This window comes from Onychostoma macrolepis, chromosome 03 (genome assembly GCF_012432095.1).
Source record: "Onychostoma macrolepis isolate SWU-2019 chromosome 03, ASM1243209v1, whole genome shotgun sequence".
NCBI lineage: Eukaryota > Metazoa > Chordata > Actinopteri > Cypriniformes > Cyprinidae > Onychostoma > Onychostoma macrolepis.
The window spans coordinates 4,862,828-4,878,333 of NC_081157.1; the positions used below are offsets into that span (position 1 = coordinate 4,862,828).

General features: G+C 37.6%; 1 protein-coding gene across 1 annotated transcript; it reads right to left on the minus strand.

Moving 5' to 3' along the window:
- Window positions 1-219: 219 nt before the first annotated feature.
- On the minus strand, window positions 220-10,284 carry LOC131536276 (zinc finger protein 501-like). Its single transcript, XM_058769096.1, has 2 exons — window positions 9,772-10,284; window positions 220-2,019 (listed from the first exon to the last, which is right to left on the minus strand). The coding sequence occupies exons 1-2, from the start codon at window positions 10,052-10,054 to the stop codon at window positions 878-880; spliced, it is 1,425 nt and encodes a 474-aa protein (XP_058625079.1). The 5' UTR covers window positions 10,055-10,284; the 3' UTR covers window positions 220-877.
- Window positions 10,285-15,506: the final 5,222 nt, after the last annotated feature.

The window sequence follows — 15,506 nt, forward strand, 5'->3', positions numbered from 1 at the left end:
CTAATTCATTAATCAGAGTTGCTTGTTAGTTACTAGTAGTTACTAGAGTGCTAATATTGCATTACTCAAGTGTTCTTGTGTAGTTATTCAGTAATGATGGAACAGTATTCTAAAGTGTTACCATAAAACCCTGTAGTAAGACAAATGAAACTACATTTATTTGTCATAATTCATTCATTCATTCATTTATAAATCTTACACATATTAATGTGCTACTGATCTATATTGATTCAACATCCCAACTTTCCTCTTTTATCAAAATGTGCTTTGTACCTTGGACTGTGTAATATAATTTTAACTTTAACAGAGATCAAGGTGTTTAAACATTTCAAAACACATCCTCATGTTAGCAGACAGATTACACTTTCACGTGACCAACAATTCTTCAAAAAATATAAAATATCATAATCATATATTATCAAAATTTGGTGCCAGACCTGACAGAATTCACACATCTGATGGTGGTGACGAAAACCTGAATTTGTAGTCATTTGAACGATCACTGAATCAATCAATTACTGTATAAAAACAAATACAACAAACAGTGAATATGTTATTGTTTATACAGCTTTTATACAAGATTCACATTTAAGTATTTTGATATAGCATTGGAAAACAAATGATCTATTTTCTCTCATCTCAGAACAGTATGTTTTCTGTACATCTGCTATGGTAACACAGTAACTTTTAAAAACAGTTATATGAACAAATAAAACAATTAGTTGTTACCTCTATCCATTTACATTCACCAGGATCTTAACATTCACATCTTAACAAATTATCCAAAAATGATCAGAACACATATGATACCCCTAAACCACAAAAATATTATTAATGATTGAATGAAATGCTTCCCACATGCAGTGCAGTGATATGGTTATTCTCCAGTGTGAATCCTCTCATGTCTTTTCAGATTTGATGACACACTGAATCTCTTGTCACAGTGTGAACACTTATAAGGTTTAGCTCCAGTGTGGATCATCTCATGTGTTTTCAGGTCTCCTGACTGAATAAATCTTACGTTACAGTGTGAACACTTATAAAGTTTCTCTCCAGTGTGGATCCTCTCGTGTCTTTTCAGATTTGATGACACACTGAATCTCTTGTCACAGTGTGGACACTTATAAGGTTTAGCTCCAGTGTGGATCCTCTCATGTGTTTTCAGATGTGATGAATTATTGAATCTCATGTCACAATGTGAACACTTATAAGGTTTATCTCCAGTGTGGATCATCTCATGTGTTTTCAGGTCTCCTGACTGAATAAATCTCACGTCACAGTGTGAACACTTATAAAGTTTCTCTCCAGTGTGGATCCTCTCGTGTCTTTTCAGATTTGATGACACACTGAATCTCTTGTCACAGTGTGGACACTTATAAGGTTTAGCTCCAGTGTGGATCCTCTCATGTGTTTTCAGATGTGATGACACACTGAATCTCTTGTCACAGTGTGGACACTTATAAGGTTTATCTCCAGTGTGAATCATCTCATGCTGTTTTAAACACTCTGCTGAAGTAAAAGTCCTCCCACAATCAAAGCACATACACTCTCTCACAGCAGTATGTATTTTCTGATGTTCTTTAAAATTTTGTAGACACAAAAAACTGTTACCACACAAATGACATGAATATGGCTTCTCCTTTGTATGAACTTTCAGGTGTGTTCTCAGATTTGAAGCCCTCGAAAATGTTTTGCCGCATTGATCACATGTGTACAGTTTCTCTCTAGTGTGGATGTTCATGTGGCCTTTAAGGTGTGCTGATTGTGTGAAGCTCTTCCCACACTGATCACAAGTGTACGGTTTCTCTCCAGTATGAACTCTCATGTGATGCTCAAGACTTGTTTTGCGTGTCAGACTCTTTCCACACTGAGTGCAGATGAAAGATTTCTTGGCTCCTCTGTTCATTAAATCTTTCCGTTTGGTTTGAGAGCAACTCAAATGTTTTTTTCCAGTTTTGACATTGTTTTTCTCCTCAACTTCACTCGATTCTTCATTCTCCACTTTTTCTTCAATCAACTCTGAAATAAAATTAAAAATGGTTAATTTTCAGTAACTTGTAAAAAGCTGAGAAATGTGAACATAAAAGTTAACCCTGATGTAACAGTGCAGGGCTCCAGACTAATGGTGCGTTCACACCAGACACAAATGAAGCGTTAAGCGTAAGTGATTTACATGTTAAGTCAATGCAAAGACGCGAATAGACATCCTGCGGCGCGCGGCACGAATTAAGCGTTTTGGGCGTTTGACGCGAGAGTTGAAAAATCGGAACTTTGGTGAATATTTGCGCCGCGTTATCCAATCAGGAGCTTGCTCTAGTAGCGACGTGATTACAACGTAGCGAGCAGAGGAAGAAATCTGAAACAACGAATTTTGTTTTGTATGTAATGGCAAAGTAATTATAAGCATTTTTTGTTTGTTAACCCCCTGGGGTCGAAGCCCTCACTGGTGCGGTCTGTCACGATACCATTCGGTAATGAAATTTTAAAAACGTCCATTTCCCGCTAAGATTTGAGCGCTGTTGAGCAGATTCTTAAACAGCGCTGATAATAACAACGAAACAATGTGCTTTTCTAAAATAAAGAAAATAAACAGGGTGTGTTCTCTGCCGTCTAGGTCTCTGTCACCTGTCTTCAGAGACACATTGTGTTCACGCGCTCAACAGATAAGTCTGTGATTGGCTTCAATGATCATCGCTTCACGCTCTTCACAGAGCGCTTCATTGATCATTGAAGCCAATCACAGATGTATCTGTTGAGCGCATGAACACAATGACCAATCAGCGCTGTTTAAGAATCTGCTCAAATCTTAGCGGGAAATGGACGTTTTTTAAATTTCAGTACCGAATGGTGTCGCGGTCGGTACTTTTGACAACACTACCATACTCTCTAGAACTATAAACTGTGTCACATAGATACCTGATTAGGCAGATAGCTGGTCAACTGATCAAAAAATAGGCACATGTATTTTACTATGGCACAGTAATATAGCAATAATTTTAGGGTTGTTCCGATTCCGATATTAGTATCGGAAATTCCACCGATACCACAAAAAATTCTGGCATCGGTATCGGCGAGTACTTGAACCCATGTACCGATCCGATACCATTTTCTTAAACAAGACCTGTAGTTATGCGCGCTAGCTTTGCTTAACGCTGCAAATAGGAAATCAATTCTCCACTGCTCAGAATGCAAACACAGGAAGCTGTGCTGTGTTGCCACAAGCAACCACTATTTAGAGCACTGAAGAAGTACAAACGTGCTAGCACTTGCATAAGCGACTAAATCTTCACCCTGGGCGACTAAATGATGTCTAATATTAGCCACTGGCTGATAAATAATCAGATTTTACTCGCCAGTCTGTGAGTTGGAGGCTATGTATGAGTTTAGCACAGATATATTGTCACTCGCCGAACACTCTGATTGAGCGCTTCAGAGTTTCACTCTCCGTCAAGCTATCTATTTTTCAGATCATCTGAATGAATGCGCAGCGCACCTGTATTTGACGTACCGTAAGCTCTAGTGTGAAGCGGACAACTCGCCGTCGCTTTGCTTTTTTCCTCACACGCAGAGAGAGTCTTTTACATGTAGCGCGTCATATCTCGAATGGTATGTAAACTATATTCTTTGTTGTATTTTTCTGTCAAAATAACAGAGTTCCTTTGGAATTCTTCAGCTTAACTGCCAGGTTCTCCGGTAGTAGGCAGAGCTAATGCGCAAACGACAATCTCATTGGCTGGCGCTCACCTATTATCGTCCCTGTTTTGATTTCAGCAAATCAGTTTGAGCCAATGCAGACAACGTGATTAATATTCATGAATCCAGCAGCTCGTTAATCCTTAGTGCGTTTATATTGTTCTTAGTAGAATTCATTGTATGATTATTATTATCTTATCAGTATTATTGATAGTTTTTTCCCCATTTTTACAGAACCACTGAATGACCAAAAAACCACCACCACCAGTCCTAAGTTCAGTTAAAATGACTAATATGCATTCTGTCACGAATCCAGTATGTGCACTTCCGTTCGTTCACCACCAGAGGTCACTCGCTCATCATATTGACTTTCACACCACACATCACATGGACTGCATTTCCCATCAGCCATCTCACCAATCACATGCACAGCTGTCACCAATCACTCATTGCACTAATCACACGCACACCTGATCACACAGCATCACTAATCACACACACTATTTCAACCCTGGACATTCTCTCCCTCGTTGCCGAGTATTGTACGCATTATTGCTGCCCTACAGAGCCCTATTAGTTTTCCTAGCCTTGCCTTGCCTAGCCTTTGTCGGATTGTGTTTTCCCCTGCCTGGACTATCGCTCACGTTTTTGATTACCTCTCTTGTCTAGCCCTCTTGATACTGTTCGCTGTCGCCTGACCCACGCCTGTCTCAGATAACTCTTTGCATTGCCTTTATATACCTGTTTGCCATTGTTTGACCCTGCCTGTTTGACCACGTCTCTGTTGCCAATAAAAGTCTGCAAATGGATCTGCACGCCTCTCGTCTCGTCAGCCCTGTTACACATTCATACATGGTTACCAAGTTTTAATTCTAATTGCTAAAGTTCTATCATTAAATAATACTTGATTATCATAATATATGTATAATGCTTGACTGACTGATTAAGAGTGTACTTTTTTCCAGACATTATATATTATATTTTTTGTTTACTCGCCAGACTATCTATCTATGGTGAAGCGCACCATAAAATAATTGTATCAATTCATACAGGGCTAGTAAGTATAGCTGTATAACCAGATACACAGTATCGGATCAGTACTCGGTATCGGCCGATACCCCGAGCCTAGGTATCGGAATCGGTATCGGGAAGGGAAAAAGGGTATCAGAACATCTCTAAATAATTTACTACTTTCTCCTGTTTTACTGTTGATTTCCCCTTTTCCTGATCATTTGGAATGAGGATAAAAAGACAAAAACAACAACACGCAAATAAGTTCAAACATCCCTTCAATATCTATTATTTCCTGAATATTACTGATGAACTGATCTAAATGTAGGCTACTGTTCACATGCGTTTTACTACTATATAGTATAGTAATATAGTAATAATTTAGTACTTTCTCCTTTTTTATTGTTGGTTTCCTCTTTTCTGATCATTTGGGATGAAAAGACAAAAAAACAACAACATGCAAATAAGTTCAAACATCAATTCAATATCTATTATTTCCTGAATGTTATGAAATTCAAGAGGACCGCCCCCTGGTGACGTCATAATATGCAAATTAGATGAGTATATTTACACCCCACATAAACTGTCTGTCATGCCCAACATTTTTCTAATTTACAGTAGATCTCTAACTTTAAGCCCTTTCAAGCCACAAGCTTTTGAAATCTTGATGTCAAAATACAGCATATTTTCAAAAAATCCCTGGCGCCTAAAGGGTTAATAACATTGCTGCATCACAATCATAATCTAACAGTGTTCTAATCACGTGTTCATGTTTTCATAAGCTCTATTCGGACAGCAATAGTTTTTCAGGGGGACGTAAGTGATTTTCACCATTTACAGTGGGTAGTTGGTGATTTAATTGCCGTCCGAATCCAGGATGTCGGTGTTTTTCTCTCACTACCCCCGTTAAAATCCCCGGCCGAATTACCTACTGTTTTTTGACAAACACCAAGGTCGCATGGTAATTTAAAGGATTAGTTCACTTTCAAATTAAAATTTACTGATAATTTACTCACCCCAATGTCATCCAAGATGTTTATTTCTTTCTTTCTTCAGTCGAAAAGAAATTAAGGTTTTTGATGAAAACATTCCAGGATTTTTCTCCATATAGTGAAGTTCAATGGACTCCAAACGGTTGAAGGTCAAAATTACAGTTTCAGTGCAGCTTTAAAGGGCTATAAACGATACCAGACGATGAATAAGGGTCTTATCTAGTGAAACGATCGGTCATTTAAAAAAATATATGTATATGCTTTATAAACACATATGCTCGCCTTGCTCTGTTCTGCGATGCGCGTTCATGACTTCACGTAATACGTAATTATGTTGAAAAGGTGGGCCACCCCCCAGCACCTCCCGCTCCTTGAAGATCAAGTTAAATTTTATTTAATTTTATTTTCTCTATAGAGAATGCAAATCTACGTCACGCCGCGTTGGAAGCTGGGGCGCCGCTGCCATTTTGAGAGGATCACCCTCTGCTACAAATGCTGAAATTAATACAGATACCTGCTTATCTATTGTTTTGTTTTTGCCTTTAAGTTTTTTTTTGTTTGTTTTATTTGACAAAATGTAAAACATAATACATAAAAGTCCAAAAAGACTAGTTCATACACATTTCAAAACTGTCGAGGATAAAATACACAAAAAATCCTTCGGCTTATTTCCATTGTGGTCCTCGGGTTAAATATTCACATTCTTCATGGGATCGCTTGCAGGGAATAGAAGCTATTTTATCGCTTCACATAATAATTAGATTTTTTTTCTCTTAAGTTTTGTAGAATTTCGTTTACTTTGATCTGATTAGCGTGAAAACAGTGTCACCCGCTGGATGCTTCAGCAGTCTTATGGTAGATTATCCAAATAAAGTGTTTGTTCAACAAGCTGACAGAAGTCGATCCACTTCTTTGTTGGAAATGTTTTAATGAAGAAGTATAATTGTTGTCATTGTAAAATATGAATTGTTCCATGGCCACGGAGGAGAATCAGATCGTGGGTCACATTCAGCAGACAGACACAAGCATACTGTCCCCCGGTTTCACAGACAAGGCTTAAGCCTAGTCCCAGACTAAAATGTAATTCTGAGCTGTTTCAACTGAAAGAAACTTGCACCGACTGATCTTACAATATATCAGTGCTTTTGTTTTGTCTTAAGATGCACACCAGTAATGTTTTTTTTTTTTCTTCTAAGCAAGTTTATAAAAATTACTTAAATGTCCTAATTGAACTATGGCCTAATCCTGGTTTAGTCTAAACCCTGTCTGTGAAACCGGGCCTGTATGTTTATATTTATTTCAACAAATGACATCTAGAATTAAATCCCTGGAAGACTGAACAGTTTTGTTAAAATGCTGGTTTAATGTCGTAAGACAATGATGCGAAAAGGCATGCAGATGAGGCCAGAATATTAACTTGTTTAATTACACATTAAGTGTTTTCCTCCCTTTAGAAAATCATAATGAAGAAAACGCTTATGCATTAAGATGGTATTTAAAGTTCATATTTTGGGTTCATCAGTTTTTCTGCAGATATTATGGTTTATTAGTAAGGTGTGTACAGAATTTGGTCTTTTAATATCACTCTCGCTGTACATTAAGCATTCTTTACATGAGAGGAAAACACTTGTAAATAAACACATTTTGGGCTTATGTGCATACCTGCACGTAGTATTTCCTTTACAATTTTTGTCTTTATCACCATCTTGGTACATTAAGCCACATGAAGCGTTATTTGTGTTAATTCACAAGCCGAGTGAGAGTCATACTCGTGAAGTAATTATTAAACCAAACAAAATCAAAACTGTGCAGCAATACGATTCTTTTATTGTGTGACAGGCAGTGGGTTTAATCGGTGACATTATTAATAGATTTACTATCCTTTTTACTTCTCGTCATCTCCGCGACCTGCTTCTCCTGGGGTTTTTACAGAGAAAAGGTGAAAAATTACACTGCATTGTCTCTCAGAACGAGTACCGAAGTTACTTTTGCAATTCTCGATGCAGCATGAATGACAAACAGTGGTGACATTTTCCACAACCACGACAGAAAATCAAAATACTGCCCTAAACTCAATAGTGGAGAGGCAGCGTGATTCTCCCAGTATGGCGGATAAAGCAGTTACACAGAACTAAAAGGCACTTGTAGCATACTATCTCTGTATTTAAAAAATATATTTATGGTGCGTTCAAGTCCTGTCGGATACATCGTATTTACGAGTTGAACGCCACCACAAAGTCGTTATTACGAGTGGGAAACTCAAAATTTTCTTTAAGCCCCAAGTTTCCGAGTCAGTGAAAAAACATGTTGGATGCTAGGGATGGGCGATATCTCATCGTTTGCGATATACCGTTGAAAATTCTCCTCACGATAAAAATGTGTCTCCTCGCGATAATAACGATAAGTCTAGTTGATGACGTAGTTTTGTGCGCGACCGATTCACTGTTCACGTGCGGAGTGAAAACAAGCATGGCAGAAGGCGGACGTGAGGCTGAGGAGGAGCTTGTTGTTAAGCAAGGAGCTACCTCCACTAATTGGAACTGGTTTAGAAAATCAGATGCGGAGTAGAGGCTGAAATTTTTTCGGGAATCCCGCGGGATGGGAAACAAAATCGCTACGAATCACGTGATTGGCACGGGACAGGAAAAAATGTCATCGGGAGAGGGCGGGACCGGGAATAGTAATGATACCCAACTTTATACACAAATATACCTTTTATATAAATAAACTATAAACTGTATATTTTAATTCGGAACTAGTTGCCCTGTCTCGCTCTCCTCCTGTTTGCTTGGGTGTGGCTGGTTAAGTGAATGACGCAGTCCGTGACGGACAGATCGTTAACGGCTGGTCTATGTGGTAATACACACTATCATTCATCGACCTCAAATATGGCTTTTCATCTGAAAGATGTATGTAGTAGCAACTTTACATGGCCGCTCAATATGATGTTAATATAGAGAAATGTGCGCTATTGAAGTGTTTGTGTGGAAGCTGAATAGCGCGCTCGCTGCAGGACAGGCGCCGGTGCGCTCACTTGCTCTTAAAATATCCGTAATTTTTGGTCATACAGATAAAAGTAGCCTAATACATCTTTCGAATCTGTAAAGACTACGTTTATTTGTGTACACTCAGAATAACAATGAAACGTTGCGCTTTAAAGCAAACAGGGTGCGCTTTAGGTCTCTGAGCGAGAAACTTCCGTCTTTGAAAAATATATCTATAGAGAGTGAAATGTCTACTTTCAAATGAAAGAACAAAATTCAAATAGAAAACGTGTGTGTTAGCATGGATGATTTACATAAAATTTAATGTGTGCAACGTAGCCTACACTTTGCATAAACTGGCTTTCAGTTCAATATAATAACAAAAAACTATATTTTGGGTTTTTATTCAACTAAGGTGGGCACGCTGTGACTGTAACTGACAGATTTCGGCCACAAATAAATTAATTTAAAAAAAAAAATAAATAATAATAAAAAAAAACGGGAGTGGGAGGGAATGGGAGTAATTCTTACTTATGGGAGTAAATTTTCCCCCAGTTAGTATATATATATATATATATATATATATATATATATATATATATATATATATATATATATTATCGTCATTGGTATCGTTGTCGCAATAAATACCTGAAATTATCGTGATAAATTTTTTAGGCCATATCGCCCATCCCTATTGGATGCGCAGTCAAAGACTAAAGATATGCAGCATCGGTAAAGTTGTTGAAATTAATAAAATGATTATTTTTTTGTAATGTACTTAGATGATCTTAAGTTTATCTTAAGAAGAACTAAAGAATAATTTTTAGTATATTAAGTAAAAAATTAGTGCGCGAAAATAGAGCACTTTAGTACATTATGGAAGTGCATTTGTTTTTCACCTGGGACATGACATGGCAGAGATCCGCCCCGATATTCCTATATAGCTACATTATTACCTGAAGCTACTTGATGGCTCATATCGAAATTATAATTCCACAAAGAGCAAAATGCAAGATTTTAATCTTTGTAAGCCTAATGTAACATTACCACAAACAGTCATTAAAGATGAATGAAGAATAAACACCAACCTTCTTGTTCCTCCTGTTTTATTCTCAACGTTTCTGGTTCCTTGTGTTTTATTCTGCAGGGTTCTGGTTCCTCGTGTTTTATTGTCCAGGTTTCTTGTTCCTCCTGTTTTATTCTCCAGGTTTCGGGTTCTGGTTCTGGTTCTGGTTCTGGTTGCTCGTGTTTTATTCTCCGGGGTTCTGGTTCCTCATGTTTTATTCTACAGGGTTCTGGTTCCTCGTGTTTTATTCTGCAGGGTTCTGGTTTAATCATGTCCTCCTCACTCTCCTCTTTAACAAACACCATCTTCACAGCAGCAGATCTCAGTTCAGATGATACTCCTCCAGATATTCCTGCTTGCTTCAACACTTAGTCACGACTCTGAGGATGAGAATATTACAGGTATTTACTGACCTGATTCAAAAACTGTATTTCTCCATTTATATAAACAACATTTCTAACAGTTTGTATTAAAACAGCATCACAACAAAACAACAGAGAGCGCGGTGAAACTGAACTTCTTCTTCTGAGGTTTAATGGTGTTTGACAAACAAATGCTTGTGTTTTAGCGCCACCCGCTGGACTGGAGTGAAGGGGCGCGAGGAGGGGATATTTTTAAACTGATCTGCACAAATAAATGAAAAGGTCTTAAAATTATAGACTCGCATGGTATTTTATCAGAATCAACAGTATTCGTGTGTGAGGATTAGAGGAGAAAAAGGAGCGAATTATTATAAAAAAATTGCAGCATGTAAATATGGAAATTAAGATCAATGAAAACACGTGACAATGACAAGATGTAACCTAATAATACTACTAATAATGATAATACGGTAATAATAACTAAATCCAAGCACCACATCTCGGCCAGATTGCTTACTTGTTAAAAAAAGTTTTATGATCATTAGTTTCTGGTACATGAAAAACTGTAAAATGTTAATGATCTAATTACTATATTGCAATTAATGTAGTTATTTAAAAAAAAATTAACTATAGTAAGATTCATATGGACATGTTAGGCTATAGTAGTCAATACTATAGTATTTCTGATTTGGTCACCAAACTAATTTTAACTAATCTAATTTTTTCTCAAATAACATTGTCATTTACAAACATACTTTGTGTTCACTCAAGTTGCCTTTGTTTTATGGCAGGTTTTAATTTCTGAATTAATTTACTATGAGAGGTACACAAAACCTAAAAGAAATCAAGATTTATTATTTGACCATATCACTGTATCATCTTTTATTTTTTTAAAATATCGATACACGTGAGTGTCGCGGTATTTTGTTTGGCTATACTGTATCGACCCAGCAGGCACACAACCTCATAAGACGTTGATATTTGGTTAAATTTTGGTTGCGACGCCGTGTGACAAAAATTCAATGTAAATTCAACGTCTAATGTCAATGTTAAATTGATGTCCAATACCGACGTCAGCTGACGTTGAGATTTTGTTGTTTTTAGGTTGTGCAACCAAAATCCAACGTTAAGTCAACGTCAAATATTGACGTCAACCCGATTTTCATTTTCAACCAAAATGCAACGTCTGTCCGATGTCATGTCCAATGTCAACCTGACGTTACATAGATGTCTCGTGCCTGCTGGGGATTCTCAAAAACACAATATGGATATTTAAAAAAAAATTATACAAGATTCATGGCAGTTGTTTCATTTTGAGTTTATATCCCGATCGCTAGATAGCAGTCCTATCTCATCTCTGAACTTAAACAGTGACAGGAAATACTAGCACAAGGGCACGCCACTAATGTTAGCCTTGGAGGATAAAAGAATTGTTCCAGATCCTGCCTCGGTGTACAAATTCACACGTCTCAACCAATGAGAGCATTTGGGCTGGGCAGCAGCGCTCACGACTTCATAAGTGGGAAAGTGGGAACCCAGCAAACACAGTACAATGTGAGGACGTCGCCAGTTCGTCGTTCTTTGGTCAGCGCGACATTAATTTATGGTGATGTTGTGAGTAAAGTTCCATTTTTTAGAATCTCGGCTGACGTTCCAGAAACGTCGTGGGCACGGCCTCAAAAGACGTCGTTAGTTAGTCTCGTGAAGAACGTTGTAGCGACGTGGTCAGCTGGTCTCCAGATATCATTTCATATTGTTGCACTACATGTATTATCTTTGTTAAGATACCATTTGGATAGCCTATTATTTGGGAAATATACTGAATTCATCAAGCATTTTAAAAGATGGCATGAATATTATATTTGTAGATATATATCTGTCATCAAATTAAGGACAAAACAAAAAACAAATAGTTTGCTTAGCAAATGGTGATAATGTTTGTTAATGACAGAGATTTATTGAAAGAGAGCACGGGACAAATGATCATTTAAACCAGCAGCGCGCGTCACTGTCTGAGTACTACGCGAGAGCGCGTGCCCATCAATCGTTCTGTAAGGGGGTCGCGCACCGGACGAGAAGCGCAGTGCAGATTCTAGGACAATTAGAGGGCACATTTTAAACGCGCGAGCTCAATTTCGAGTTCTGAGCTGCAAGATGGGTGAGTTTTAACTTCATTTATTATTATTATTTTAAATATATTTTTTCAATTGATAATAGCGGAGTTTTGAACGTTAATCAATGAAAATAATCTGTTGTATCTGTTGTCTAGACAACTATGTTACACACAGGGTTTGAAATTAACACCCGCCAAATGCGGGTAGAAATCAGCTGTGGTGGGTAACGCTGTCAAATCACTAGCCAATTTGGCGGGTTACTTGTTATGTTCACTCATTATTTTCTTGGGGAAGTTCATGCAAGTCTAACTTAGTGTGCGTACTTTAGAGTGTGTTCTTTCACTGAATGATTCAGTCTATTAATATGCATTAAGAATGATCACATAATTCAAGATAAGGGGGCAGAAAATGCATAGGCCTATATATATATCAGTTCATGGGTCATTCTACAGAAACGTCCACTTTTGGTATGGCAAAATGTCTTAAAATTTTTATTTCTTTTTTACATTTAAACTTACACCACATTATTAGATTACCTTTTGACTTTATGAATACATATAAATGACAGCTTAATTATATATATTTTTTTTAGCTTTTTTGTGCAATTATTTCAAGACCACATGTATCATTTTTTGTCACTGGTGTTACCTTCTTTAGCAATATTAAAAGTTTTTATGAAATATTATTTCTAAAAAAAAAAATTCAGCACATGTAGTCAGAGTTACAGAAAAATTATGAAAATGCAAGAAATAAGGAGATTATGTTTTATTTATTTAATGTGACAGACAAAAACAGTACAGTAACACAGTAACACCAGTGACAGTAACACCAGTGATATACATTAGGCCTGATATACTGATCGTCACTGGTGTTATCCATAAGGAAAGTAAGACCAGTGACAGTAACACCAGTGACATACATTAGGCCTGATATACTGATCGTCACTGGTGTTATCCATAAGGAAAGTAACACCAGTGACAGTAACACCAATGACAGTAACACCAGTAACACTCAAATCACCCCGCCCCTCTCTGAACCCCCATACAAACCCCCTACCTCCTGTAACATGTAACGTGCAATTCGAAGTGTGCTACACACAGGTGAGTGGGCCTGTACAAACCACCTGTAGTAGCACACTCTCCTCCTCTATGCGCACTAGTCACTTTTCACACACACTGCTGTGTGTACACAAATCCCACAAAAAGAACTCCGTAATATATGTATGTTTACATGCTCATGCACTACAAATCATCCTGCACTGTTCCCCAGCCAGCTGCTTGAACTCAATGTTTCTCCTTGCACATGTACAGTACTTATCTGAAGCATTCGTATAGTTTGTATAGTTTGTATTTTTTAGTTTGTATAGGTACTTTTTTATAGATAGTATATTTATATTTATAGTCAAAATCTATCAGTAGGATAGTTGTGTATAGGTTTATATTGTCTTACTCCATTGTTGTATGCCTGTATTTATGTAGCACCGTGGTCCTGTGAGGCACGACATTTCGTTCCACTGTATGCCCCCGCATGTAGCGGAATGACAATAAAGCTCAACTTGACTTGACTTGACCAATGACAGTAACACCAGTGACAGTAACACCAGTGACATACATTAGGCCTGATATACTGATCGTCACTGGTGTTATCCATAAGGAAGGTAACACCAGTGACAGTAACACCAGTGACATACATTAGGCCTGATATACTGATCTTCACTGGTGTTATCCATAAGGAAGGTGACACCAGTGACAGTAACACCAGTGACAGTAACACCAGTGACATACATTAGACCTGATATACTGATCGTCACTGGTGTTATCCATAAGGAAGGTAACACCAGTGACAGTAACACCAGTGACATACATTAGGCCTGATATACTGATCTTCACTGGTGTTATCCATAAGGAAGGTGACACCAGTGACAGTAACACCAATGACAGTAACACAGCACAGTAACACCAGTGACATACATTAGACCTGATATACTGATCGTCACTGGTGTTATCCATAAGGAAGGTAACACCAGTGACATACATTAGACCTGATATACTGATCGTCACTCGTGTTATCCATAAGGAAGGTGACACCAGTGACAGTAACACCAGTGACAGTAACACAGCACAGTAACACCAGTGACATACATTAGACCTGATATACTGATTGTCACTGGTGTTATCCATAAGGAAGGTAACACCAGTGACATACATTAGACCTGATATACTGATCGTCATTGGTGTTATCCATAAGGAAGGTAACACCAGTGACACACATTAGACCTGATATACTGATCATCACTGGTGTTATCCATAAGGAAGGTGACACCAGTGACAGTAACACCAGTGACACACATTAGACCTGATATACTGATCGTCACTGGTGTTATCCATAAGGAAGGTAACACCAGTGACATACATTAGACCTGATATACTGATTGTCACTGGTGTTATCCATAAGGAAGGTAACACCAGTGACATACATTAGACCTGATATACTGATCGTCATTGGTGTTATCCATAAGGAAGGTAACACCAGTGACACACATTAGACCTGATATACTGATCATCACTGGTGTTATCCATAAGGAAGGTGACACCAGTGACAGTAACACCAGTGACACACATTAGACCTGATATACTGATCGTCACTGGTGTTATCCATAAGGAAGGTAACACCAGTGACATACATTAGACCTGATATACTGATCGTCACTGGTGTTACCCATAAGGAAGGTAACACCAGTGACAGTAACACCAATGACAATTTTCATGAAAAATGCATTTTACAAAATGTCTGCTGCAAGGTATCAAGCCACATGTTGTCAATCATGGTATACTCACTAAATGAAGTAGTTTAATCCATTTGTATTATAGTTTCTTTTTACATTTCCCTAACAATAAATAGGTCACACCAGTGACATCAACTAAAAGCTTCATATGAAATCATGAGATAAATGAGAAAATGTATCATAACGGAAAAGAAACAGTGGACTAAACATGGGCCTTTTTTCATAGATGTTTAGAAAATAGGAAGGAGGAGGTCGAGTGATGTCATCAGTGTGATTTTTTATTCCAAAATAAAAGACTTGTGTTAAGCGGTAACACCAGTGACACAACTCCAGGGGACCACTGTTTTCATTATATATTTTATAATATTTTTTTGGCATTTTGTTTTATGCCATTTATATCATATATTCGATAGTTATGAATAGACGTTTGTATTTTAAATGGTAGAAAATCCTGTCTTTGACCTCAAAATAAAGCACTTTCCTGCTGTACATGGCT

Bases quoted from the DNA above. Each gene is read 5' to 3' on its own strand.
- LOC131536276 (XM_058769096.1), bottom strand. From the start codon at position 10,054: ATGGTGTTTGTTAAAGAGGAGAGTGAGGAGGACATGATTAAACCAGAA. The intron at 2,020-9,771 runs GTTGGTGTTTAT...ATTTTATTTCAG, and splicing joins AAAACAGGAGGAACAAGAAG to AGTTGATTGAAGAAAAAGTG.